General features: G+C 39.0%; 1 protein-coding gene across 11 annotated transcripts in view; it reads right to left on the bottom strand.

Annotated features, from left to right (window-relative positions):
- The window catches only part of PATJ (PATJ crumbs cell polarity complex component), a 142,197-nt gene that overhangs the window by 115,749 nt on the left and 13,370 nt on the right, over window positions 1-13,078 (bottom strand). For 9 of the 11 annotated variants that reach the window (XM_052666802.1, XM_052666801.1, XM_052666804.1 and 6 more), the window contains exons 7-13: window positions 12,832-13,030; window positions 11,049-11,177; window positions 9,301-9,513; window positions 7,265-7,367; window positions 5,495-5,586; window positions 4,464-4,599; window positions 4,125-4,217 (exon numbers count right to left, since the gene is read on the bottom strand). In XM_052666802.1, coding sequence (XP_052522762.1) covers window positions 4,125-4,217; window positions 4,464-4,599; window positions 5,495-5,586; window positions 7,265-7,367; window positions 9,301-9,513; window positions 11,049-11,177; window positions 12,832-13,030 — 965 coding nt within the window. The remainder of the gene's footprint in view (window positions 1-4,124; window positions 4,218-4,463; window positions 4,600-5,494; window positions 5,587-7,264; window positions 7,368-9,300; window positions 9,514-11,048; window positions 11,178-12,831; window positions 13,031-13,078) is intronic. The other 2 variants (XM_052666806.1, XM_052666807.1) reach the window with 2 other exon arrangements.

Raw genomic sequence — 13,078 nt, forward strand, 5'->3', positions numbered from 1 at the left:
CAACTGTAAACTATGCTCAAATTGGCTGAAAAAGATTTCTTCATCAATTCCTAAACACATTACCAAAACTCTGTAGGCTGTACAGAACGAGTGCTGACGCACATCTCCACGTGAAGTTTGAACCTTTCTTTATGTCACACACGCTTGGAAGTCTCTGTGTGTAACTACCTCAGAACTGTGGAAAAGCAGGACGAGCAGGTTTGGATCAGATGCATTTAGTTCCAACGCTGTCGCTCAATTCACCTAAACGCTCCTTTTCCTCCCCAAACAGCTTTTTCCATGTGATAGTTAATAGAAGGTTTCTTTAGTTTCTCACCCAGCTGGACTTCTCATGACCTGAGATATGTACTACATCTTCTGGAATGTGCTTCAGAAATGAAAACGCTTCCCAGAACAGCTTCTATTAGCAATAACTTTCAACATCATTACACTCCTGTCCTTCTGCCTGCACTTCACCACAGTTTTTCTTTTCTCACTAGGCAGCATCAATTAAAAAAGAAACAATCACACGTACTGTAAAAATCGTATTTTTTGGGGCAAAATTGCTGGCTTCTTCTGAACTGGAATCTTTTCTTCTTGCAATCTCCTCTGGATTTCATAAACTCACTACACAAGGACTCCTTTCATCCTCCATCTCCTGTGCCCTAGTATATTTCACTAACACACTTCATCTCCCCTGACTGTTGGGTGTTTTTCTCCAGCCATCTTTAAGCTCCTGGCTACCATCATCACATCTTCAGATCCTGAGTGCTGCTTCAAGGCAGAAGAAAGCAGTTCTGCCCAGCCTGCAGCCTTGCAGATGCAGCTGTTAAGTTAATTGCCTTTAGTGTGCTAGCAGAAAGTTTCAGGCCTCGTGCACACTGCATCCTAAACCGTGTTGCATTTGTAACAGGATTGTTTAAGCACATCTTAGCCCGGTCAGAATTAGTATTTAATACCTCTCCAGGAAACACAATTTAATAAGAATTTCACGCAACTGGGCTTAAAAGGAAGCAATACATAATTTATAAAACATACTTTTTGCATTAAACTTTCAAAAGCATTTCCAGAGAACAGTCGGAGCCTTGAATTAGCAGTATTTACTTTAGCACCATTATAATGAAGTGTCCATCACCATGTCCAAAATAAGCACCTATCTTTGGAATCTGGCGACGACACCGAGGTGAAATCTTAGACATCATACTTCAGCACAAATAGAATTTGCAATTAAGTATTTCAACTTTTTAGCAAAGATACACACATTTTATAGCAAAAAGGTTTTGCAGAACCCTGTAAATTAATGTGGTTTTTCCCTAAGAAAAATCAGTTTAATCAAGCAATGATGTTTGCTTATTAAAGGCCACCGATTCTGTGCTCCATTATAAAACCACGTCCCTTTCATTTTCCTGAAGGTCCCAAAAGGACCAGCACAACCAGATGATACCAAGGGCAACATCCAACTCAGAAAAAGAATACCTGCACTGATTAAATTTTGATATCTCAAGACACACTGTGCAAACAAACACATCAATTTGCATTACCCAGGGTAAGGGGAACTTTTATACTATGGCTTTTTCCATTCTTCCATGTATACTTGCTCCCTGATGCACCATGATACTGTCTCTGCTAGCAAACAGGAAGGGTTTAGCCAGGAGGTATGAATTCTAGGCATCAAGGTTCTTCTCACTCAGGTACATCTGCGCCATACTCCACAGTGCTCCAAGAAAGGGATCATGAGATTAGCACAGCATTAGAAATGAGGGGGAGCCACTCACATACATAAAATTTGGTTACAAACACCTACAAAAACTAGGAGCTTTGGTGCATTTATGGAGAGGCAATGGATCCATACCAAAGAAACTGAGTATGCAGTGAAAAGGGCTCAAGAACAGAGTTAGATCCAAGCTGCCTCTTAGCGGGACAGAAAGCTTTAAGACAGGTGTAGATATTGCATCTTGAGACAAAGGGTTTGGTAACTTCAAGACAGGTAAAAGCCATTTTGGTTCCCCACACAAACTGGTCTTGGCATTGAGGTACTGTACAAGCACAGCGCGAGGTGCCAGGTAACAAATTCCTCAGGAAGTTCTCTTTGTATCAGGGTAGACATCTGCCACCTGTGACACAAAATAACCCAATCACAAGTAGTCAGGAATTGACTACAGAGATATTGTTCACTTCACCAGAAGACCTTATGCACAGAAAGTTCAATAGGATTTAGAGCAAAGAAAGGACTAGGTAATTGAAACAGAACAGTGTATTATTCTTCCAGCCTCTGGCACAGTGAGCCTAAGTCCTCCTGGCTCTTCTGAGCCTAAAAACGTCCTGCAGCTCCTAAATACATCCTACTGCTAAGTCCTTAAATTCTTCTACCAGCGTAAATACAGATCAATATACACTTTCCACTCATGCAGCTAAAACAATGATTTGATAACCTTAAACCATAGCTACTCAATCACCTCTGTTTTGGCTTCCTATTTCTGGGAACATGCAAAAGTCACAACAAAGGATGTCTGGTTATAAGGCTTGGACAGAAAAGTAAAACAGAATGGAGCATAGAAACTGCTAACATTCCTCTCATTTCCAGGTTGTCTTTAATACTGACAGATCTTCCACAGTCATAGCAAAATTGTTATTCATTGACAGTCATAATTTAGACTCCTCAATTGCATCTACATATTTAAGAAACTACAAGGCATAAGGATAATTTATGCTGACTTCAACACAATCTGTAGAAATTCACCCAGAAGATACTGTAGATACGGCCAGAAATCAGCAGAGAACTGAAGCATACCTTCTGGAAAGACCAAGCCCGAAGAAATCCATGCCTTTGTGATCTGTCTATATGCCCAACTGCCTTTAATGGTAAAAACACATGTCTAATTTCAACTCCTATCCAGCTTCCAATTCCAGTTATCAGGAATGCCTTTGCCAGATCCTCATCTAGCTACACTAGTGTGCAGTCAACAGCCTCTCAGTCCATCTAGTATGCTCAGGACAAGCAAGTCAGAGACTCAGCTCTAGTTTCCAGCAGTAGGATGGGAGGAAGCACTATGCAACAATATTAGCACTGCAAGATAAATGAGTTGGGTCTGGGAAATAGCAGGCAGCAATGAGAGGCTCATTGCCAAGTCAGGAATCTCACAGGAGGTCAATATAACTTATGCCAGGCTTCCTGCTTCTCTGGCACTCCAGGAAATATCAGTGATCAGGAGCACAATAAGCAGGGCAAGCAAACAGGAGGGAGGCAGTTGGTACACAGATGAGATAGAAGTTACTCATGGAAAATGACCTACGAATGAAGATGTCACAAGACGTGAATCCCCACGCCTGCTGCTGCAGTCAGCTCTGTTACTTCAGCAAGCCTTGTTCATTTACAAATTCCTGAAAAGTTGCTGCAGCCCAGGTCACAGGCCACCAGAGGCCAGGTCAAGGAGCTCAGGAGGTGAGTTCTGATCAAGTGTCTGCAGGGCCAGAATGTTAGTTCATGGGCATCATGAACTAACAAATACGTAGACATGGCTCTGCAGAGGTGGGAGCTTAAGACCTGCGAGTACAAGAAGGAAGACATGACTGAGGAAAGACTGGACTGCCAAGTAAAGGTGAACTCCCAAGAGGGTAGAAACTGACTGTAACTTCTGGCAGGAAGAGGAATGCTCCATCTGCACGCTGTTCACTGAGTGATTTGGTTCAAGGTCCTGACAGCAGAGGAGGATGAAAAAATTCTGTCAGAAAATTGCAGGCAGGACACCTCACATCATCAGAGAAAGATCACGGATAGAAAGAAGAGCAGGTGAGATGGAGCAATTCAGCTGTACAGAGCTGATGGGATTCATTCTAGAGTCCTGAAAGGGCTGTAACATCCATGGATGTTATCTACCAACATGCCAGCAAGTCTGTGGACAGTGTTACTTTTGGGGTCTGAGGTTGGGCGAAGGAGTTGATAGATCTAACAGGTAGTGCTTTACTTCAAAAAGGACTTGAATAAAAGGCCTTACGGAACAAAGATTGAAGACCACACAGGCCATGACAGATAATCAGTATTGAAACTAGGTTAAAGGCTTTTTCTAAGACTTAGAAGGAACACTGTGAGACATTCTATCCAACTGATTTATGCAGAATCTGCTTAGTTTCATTTTGAAAATTACCCTTCTGTTTTTGGTTTTCCTCATTCCTACTGTCCACATTAGTTTCAGTCCCTAAAGCTCCAGAAGATGCTAAAGCTGGAACACTTGGCAGCACTGTGAAAATAGATGGGAAAAAAATAAATCAGACAGATCCTGCAAAACATATGAAGAAGTAACAACACTTCTTTTTCTGCCATTTTTGTTTGCTTTTTGGTTACATAGGAGTATTTCACCCTCTACAGTAAGCCCTTACCAAACCTAGAATCACGTGGGACTTAGTCCTAGTTGTTAGATTAAGTCACTGTAAATTCAGCAGATAAATCAGTTACTGAAAAAGGGAGGGGAAAAGAAAAGTCTTACCTTTATCTGAACATCTTTCTGAAGAAACAGTGGAAGGCCTCCTCCTGAGCAAGGTGAGGCGTACAACCTGCCCGGTGTTACGCAGCGTCTCTACCACTTCTTGGTTGGTAAAATCCTGTATATTAACTCCATCAACCTAAATCACATCATATAGCAGTTGTCACATCCCATTCTTATGCTGTACCGTACATTTTAAGGTATGTCCACATTATATAATCAACTTTGAACAGCTTAATTAATAAACAAATTCAGATGTTTCAATTTACAGTTAGATTACTGTGTACTCTCGTTGTTACATCACACATCTGTAGGGGCTTCACCTGCAAACAGCAGATAAAAGCTGAAGTTGATACCAAAATTTCACTTTCGTAAAGGAGAAGCTGACTTGGGAAGGTCCTGGTACAGCACACAACTGTAAAGAGCATTTTTAGATCATAAATGTTATTTCTGAAAATAAAAAGATCGTGTGATCCATTCCTGCTTGTTCTGTGAATGCAATATCGGCCATTATTCAAATCAGTCCTATTCAAAGCTTTTAAGTTTTCTACAAATAAATCCTGGGCTTTCAAATATAACTTGTGACTATTCATATTTTGATTGTATCCACAGTGTTCTACACACTAATTAAGATCATAAAGTGTGCCGCATCTTGCAAAATCTTAACTACCCTCAAATCCCGTTGAATTCAATAGAAGCTAATGCTTCTCATCTTTACTTTAGGCCAAAAGCCAAGATTCTCCACTCAAACATTTTAATCCAAATGCCTGCCTCTTTGATAGTTAACTACCATTTAATACTTACTTGAACAACGACAAAAAATATTTTAACCACAGAAAGCCAAAGCTCATTGCTGTAAAAATTCAAACAGAACATTTTAAGATGTTTCATCTATTCTACCTAAACAAATTCTTACTTTACAAAGCAGAGAAGGCTTAATTAATTTTAGAAAGTCTCTAGTAAGTTGTTTTTTCAATGCTGAGACGTGAAACGGACCATCAGTATACAGTGCATAAGCAGAATATTTTACTTACAGCAACAATTTTGTCATGAACGTGAATTTGGCCATTGTGGTCAGCAGCGCTGCCAGGTATTATGTTTTTCACAAAAATCCCTGAAGATTCTGCTGGCAGTGACGAGGGAGGAAGGGAAACAAGTCATTAAGATAACCTGATTTATTTTCTTATTAAGCTTTTTTAACTACAGCATTTCTCGCACAGTTGTCCACACAGCTACAGTTCTGCAAACAACCAACATTTGCACATGACCACTTTACACAGCACGACATGGAGTAACTGAGGACATCTGAAGGAAATAACTAGCAGTGGCACAAGCAGCACACAACCTATATGCTGACTTTGATATTTTTTCTTAGAAGTGGCTCACAGAAGGCCACCTCCTCCATGGATTCATTCATTTCATGGGCCTTAAACCACAATCACATAAATCCATGCTGCATTTGATTTCAACAGGACTACCCAAGCTAAAAGTAAAGTATGTGCTTAAGTACTTTGATCAAGACTTCAATCATCCTCTTCTAGCTAAAGAATTTAGTCCTTTAAGTCTTAATGAAAAAAGATTTAAAAAAAAAAAAAAAAAAAAAAAGGGAAACATGGTAATCAGAAAAGCTGTCCTTTGTCATGTTTGAAGTTTGATTATTAATTTTAACTTCTAATTAGATGTAGGAAAGTAAAAGAAAAAAGCAACAAAAAACCCACAACTAACAAATCCACAATAGTATAATCACCAGTTGAAATAGTAACTTCTCCCTTCCACCACCTCCCCACAGTCTCCATATAAAAAAAAAAAAAGCTGATCATTAACCATATTGGCACTTCATCCATCTTTTTGTCAACACTGAACTTCCTCTGATATCTGTCCAACACAACTTCTCCATGCTCAGCAATCTCCCCTGCTGCCACTACAAAACCACCTTTTCTCTTTGCCTCCCTGACCCAGTCCTCAGCATCCACCACACCAGCCTGAGATTCCTCAACAGCAAGCCCGCAGTATGCCCTGGCAATCAAGAGAGCAGTAATGCAATCCTACTTGCATCACATTCCCAGCATACTTTATCAAGTGCTATGAGAAGATTCTATCATTTGTGAAACCAATAGTTCACATTAAAGCTGTCATCCAGTCTTAAAAGGGGAAAAAATATCTTAGCAAAGGTATTTTTAGCTGTTCCCTAAGTTTAGGTACAGAAACACTCATCCACCAAAGAGTCACAAATCACCCTGTGATCGTGGCATACACATCACACTCATCTGTGAATCTCTGTACCCCCTGCCTGGCAGAGAAATGGACTATTTAATCCGATTGATCATGTCTATTCTAAAACCTACAATTCATTAAATAAATGAAAGTGCACGCTGAGCTATTTTGGACGTACTGAAGATGTCATTCAAAAACAGATACAAACTGGGGACGTGCAATTCTCTGTTTTTTAAACTCTTCTTAAAACGTTCCATCTGAAATGTGAAAGGTATCACAGGGCAAAGCAAGGAATACTGTAGGCAGCCTGCATAAGCAGGAACTCCCTGTTACAGTTTAACACAGTAACAACACAAAGGTGTAAGATCCACAGTCCAGCAGTCAAGTGGGAGCCATTTAATAAGATAATTACAACTCTAAAAAAAATATCTATGGCTCAATTTCACTTTGTAGCAAGTTCTTTAAACATCATCTTAATAGATTTTGTAGGTTATACTGTTTCAAAGAAGTGCTCTCCATTTGATGCGCAGTGAATAAAGAGCATTTGAAAAGCTCCTGTCCTGGACTTGACTAAACCTCATAGAACTCACCTACATCGCATGCGCCAGCATACCCAACAATTGTTATCCCCAGGCTTTGCCCGTTCTTTTTTATAAGTTCAACATCATGGGTCTCAAAAAGAGCAGTATTATCCTATAAATAAAGCACAAGGCAGTTAAAAAAAAGCCAGTTTCTCAGTACCAATAGTGTATTGCAGGTTAAGATCTTCATAAGCAAGCAGTGATATCGATTTTCCTATTTTAGGAGGTTTTACACTTGCAAAGGTGAAACGTCTAGGATTTTCTCAATGTCTCACCCAAAGTCATTAATTGCTTTCAAAATTCTTTGCTACTATTTCTCCACATACTTGACAGACATATAATATTCATATTTCATTGAAAACAAAAGTTGTCATTAGGCTGCTTAAGGCCCTTGGATTCCACTGCCATTTGGTAATAACAGACTTCCCAGTAAACCCCGAAAGTCAACAGAAATCTTAAACACCTTCGCCTTTCCTGATAAGAAGTGTCACGAATCCACTTGTGCAAGCTGCTTCTGCTGGACAGTTAAGAAGTCAGAAAACTGGTATAAATATGCAGGCTTATCACATCACACATTCCTGTCAGAAAACAGCGATGCTAAGGAAGTGAGGAGCAACAGAAAAGGGATTTCAAAGCAGAGGTAGGTTTGATGTCCTTAAAGAAAGGCAATCACACATACACATGGTAGACACACTTGTACTAACAGAAGCAGTTGCCTTCTTAAATGCAGCTATGCGTGACCATGCAGGTGCCTGAGCTTATTCCTTGTTTTTATGCTACACTCCAAACCACAAAACCATATCAAAAGTCAATCTTTAGAAAGGTTGCTTCATTGACAACGATAACAATCAATTAGTACATACAGGTCCTTCTTTGTGGCAAGGAACACAAAAACAGTATTTTGTACCGGAAACAAAACTTGGGCCAAGTTTTTACATAGCACAGGCCTCAGAAAATATGATAGAGCTAGAAAGTAATTCTTCATAGCTCCTCTGATTATGAATTTCTGTCATTATTTTCTTAAGAACAGAGTATTTGATGAGAGAGGCCCGCATTTAAGACTCCAGCCTTAAGGTATGCAGACTACCCATTCCATTACTCTGCCACTCCAAATTCCTACTATGCTTCCAATAAAAGGAGCTGCAGTCACAGGGACCCAAAGAGATGCAAGGTACGCACTTCTCCCCAAAGCTGACGTCTGCCTTTGCAGTGACTGCCCAGTAAGCAAGAAGGTGAGTTTCTAACAACATGACTGCTAGTCTGACCTTTAAAGATGGTGCTTTAAAGAATTCACTCACTTCACTCATATTCAGAAAACTAGATAAGGGAGAAAAGGCTACTGAGATTCTACACCTAAATCTAAGCAGCACAGGAGTAGCAGATGGTGCACAAGCACAGCTTTGTTTATGTTTCAAGACCTACTGTACACTTAGTGTAGCATTTGTTGATTTTAATTACTCAAAACTGAAAAGAATGACTTCAAAAACAAGAGACTTTGATATGACCATGTTAAGATTTGCTAAAACAAGTTTCAAAATTTTTAGATATATTTCCTATCACAGACAGTAGTGTAGACTATGAAAACATCACACTTATGCTTCATATAAAGATGATAGTGCTGAATAATTCTGGTCCGGCCATGGCACTCTGGCTTTCAGACTAGGGAAATTCACACCAAGGTTTTAAATCCTCTTACAAATGATTGATTAGCAAAAAAATGTAATTCATGAAACAGGAGAACTAGAAGCACCATTTATTGATAATATTCATGGCCTTGATAATTAAGTGAATGCTTTGAAATAAATTCCACACAGGCGGTCATTTTGATCCCAAGATTAGGGCATTCATAACATTAAAAACAAGGGGGAAATAACAGAAAATGGAGCTAAAGTAATGATCACTTAAGTATATAAACGCAATAACTGGAAACTCAGGAGAAGCGTTTCAGGTGTCAAAAATGCTCTCTGTTCCCCTCCTTTCTGGTCCCAAGCCACAAACATACTTAAAAAAAAAAACCAACCTATCAGCAGACATCAGATACTTACATTTCCATTCTGAAATGGAGGCAGTGCACTGACTGGCCAGCTCGCAGGAGCTGGTGGACTCTCCGTAATTTCACACTTTGGGTCTCTCGCAACAACCATCCTAACGGAATTCCCACAGTTTCTCAGCACTTGGGCGACTTGCTCGCTGCTCATTCCCTGCACGTTGGTCCCTCCAATCTGTAAGATGTGATCTCCAGTTCGCAGCCTCCCATCCTTCAAACATAAATAACATTGCAAAAAATTTTTTCAGGATGTAAAAGCTGAAACTGCCTACAGAAATTTTCATGACAGCCAATATGACAGAATACAATCAGGCTGCCCATCATCGTGACATATAAAGTAATTCAAGGATGTTTTCAAAATATTAAGTGCTGTTTTTCCCACAGCAGTAAACCATGGCAAACCAGGCTTTTCAAAACTAAGATATGCACAGGTTGAATACCATTGTTCCTAAGGAAATGGCTGCTTTTCTTATTTAGGAAAAGAAGGGCAACAACATTTTAGAATCATAAAATGGCTCGGGTTGGAAGGGATCTCAAAGACACACAGTTCCAACCCCAAAATATATAATCTTACAGGCTGTTACATACTGCAGTTTCCTGGAATAAACTGCATAGAACAGGGGTTAGAATTTAAAGTTGCTAATAATGCTTCTGTACTAACTTGGCAATTCTTTTTTCACACGACCGGCTCCAACTCAAGCGAGTAACTCCACTGAAGGTAACAGAGCTTTGCACACACACAAACCATTTTTCATGTGATGATTATAATTCATGGCCCACATCATCACTCCTAGTATAAGCAAGCATTCATAGCACCAAATGCTCAGCTGGTATTGATCAGCACAGCCCTACCATCTTAGGTGCACTGATTTATACAGCAATCATAGTGGAGTTATTTCCAGGACTAACTCAAACTCATTTACAAATCCATCCAATTTTAACATATATATATGCACTCATTATTTCACATGTTCTTAATGATGTCTCATTCAGCTGAGAATGATGTGGTGAGTTCTTAACTTACATGCTTCATTTGTAGCCAAGACACTTTATTCCTTACAGCAAAACAGGTGCTACACAATAATTAAAAAATACTCATATATACATGTCAGGTTTAGGGAAAGTCAGTCAAATAAGAGCCAGCAATTTCCATTAAAGTTCCCCGAACCTCCAGTTTTTGTTTCCATCCTACACTAGAGGAAGTAATTTAACAGAACATACATTCTTTTATATGCTACTGGGTCTTGACTGTATGGACTACATGGGCTTCAATTCTCAATGCAACAACTTTTCAAGACCAAATTCACATTAGAAATCCAGATCTTGCATATGTTCTACTCCAGAAATGTAGCAACACTCAGTGCTGGATGTTTAAAGATTGGCAATCAAAAGTTGCAAATCAAACTTATACAACTTTAAAAGATATCAGAAACTTCAGAAAGTCTTGCAGAAAGTATCAGAAGTGCTGAAACTACCAGAAGGTCAGACAACTTCTTAGCATTTCTGCATGTTCAACAATGTTGTATAAGCCAAAGCACATTTGAGAAACAACTTAATTTGTATCAGGTGCTGACTTTTTCCTCAATCACATCTTCAACATATTTATTTACAAAGTACATGTTGGCATTCAGACTTTGATGCTATCAGCTTCCTTTTGTTTAAGCATACTAGTTTATTTTAAGGCTGTCAAAAGCAGTTAATTATACTTTGCAATCAAATAAGAAGTGACATAATATAACAAATTACCCGATCTGCTAATCCTCCAGGAACAATGGTTCTTACAACTACACCACTCAGCTTTCCTCCTACAATTCCAAAGCCTAATCCCGAGCCATCGTTAATCAGCTCAACGTTTTCAACGTGGCCCCAACGAATCTGCAATTAATAAGAAGAGAAGACTTGAATTTCAGTCCGTCTTGAACGTCTCTCAGTTTCACCTGTACCAGCAACAAGAAAAAAAAAAAATCAAAGCACCTCTTCTCTCTTTGTCACTTACTGGAGATCTCTTGGATTTTTCTTCCATTGGATTCATTTCCTTATAAATATGCAGTGCGATTTTCTCATCTCTTATTAAGCATACACTTTGTCCTTTACTTTCATAACAGGATACCAGGAAAAAGCTTGACTAAGAAGAAGTAATTCTAAGATTTTCAGCCAAAATGAAAACTATCCTTCCAGTCTTTCAGAAATCAAGAATACTGCAAGCAGAAAAACAGTCCAGAAGCTTGAACTGGCCTAGTTTTCACTTAGCGTTGCCCAAATTCTTCTGTCTGTTATGTCACTCACACACTCCAAACAACACAGAACATGCTGAATTATTAGTGCAGTATCAATTCTTCCATGCTGAATTGGAAGCATGTTTCTAAGCTACGCTGTACGATGACCTTATGTTCTACAAGACAATCTGAAAATAACAAAGCTGTTAAGTAACCCAAACGCAGGCAGTGTTTCTGTCAGATTAATATCTCATAGAAACCAAAATGGAGCAAAGTAGGCAGATTTAAGTCTTCTGTGAATAAAGGATTTATTAGCATACTGAAAGTCTTTGCCAAAGCCAGTTAAATATCATAAAAGGAGTTTAAAGACCCCCTGTAGAGATATATATTTGTATTTTATTTTGTTAGTCTGTTCAGTGCAGATCTTTCAATGAAAAAGCAGTTGAAGTTTAATTCTTTAAAATTTTCAGTGCAATAAACAATATTGATTACGCACTAAAACCTTCAGATTTCACTACCTCTGTAATAATCATAAGGGAAATAATTACTGAGAATAAGGAAAAACACTGCTCTTAACCAGATTTTCATCAAAACCTGCTAGCATAATAAATTAAGATTCCAATATTGCAAGCCCTGGATTTAGGTGTGCACTTCAACCAAATTCAATGAAGCCACCTGGACCATATGGCTTGAACACAGATGCAAGCTCAGCCTTAGCTTATTAGATCTGAGTGACAATCACTCCTTGTTAAAGACAACAAAAGGGTTCACAATGAATGAAATCTGTAGATTAAAGAAGATAAAAAAAAAAAATGAATGGATAGGTTCTTCAGCAGATTTTTCAGAAACCCACAAAGGCAAGGCATTTGGTTTTGAGCAATTTAAGTTTACACTGGTTCTGGTATTTCAAGCACTCGATATGCTCACGATAGGTTATGTTTACAGTCTTTTAAGATGTAAGCAGAGCATCTTTAATTGCTGAGTACAAGCATTTTTCAGCTGGGTATACTTACAAAACACTTTATCCAGACTATGCTGAACAGCCCCTGCTGCTAGGAATATGTTGATTTACTAAAACTTCTAGCACATAAAAACCCAGGACCTATTTTGTAACAACTTCATGCAGCTTTGCAATGGAAGTGTTATACTCACTGCATGATCTCTAAACCAAATGTCCCTACAGACAAAACATGATTCAAAAAAATCCCCAAACCCTGTATGTAAAACACTTAAAACTACAAAAAAAAAAAAAACAAAAAAAAACCATCCAGCATAGTTCAAAATCTGATTTTGACTGTATTACAGCAACTTACAGTCCCAGGTGGATTTGTATCACTCAGTGAGACAGGCGAAGTTCTGCTGTTTCCTTGAACTGGCTCCCTAGCAACAACCAGATGCAAAGATCCTGTGGATTGCTGGAGGAGAGCAATAGCGTGCTGATGAGAAATGTTCTGATCCAATGGGGTGCAATTAATGGCCAGTATGTGGTCATTTTCCTTTAGTCTTTGATCCCTTAACAAAAACATTAAAAGAAATCTCAAAATGCAGCACAGTGACTTC

Source organism: Tympanuchus pallidicinctus, unplaced genomic scaffold, assembly GCF_026119805.1.
Source record: "Tympanuchus pallidicinctus isolate F22 unplaced genomic scaffold, pur_lepc_1.0 scaffold7, whole genome shotgun sequence".
Classification (NCBI taxonomy): Eukaryota; Metazoa; Chordata; class Aves; order Galliformes; family Phasianidae; genus Tympanuchus; species Tympanuchus pallidicinctus.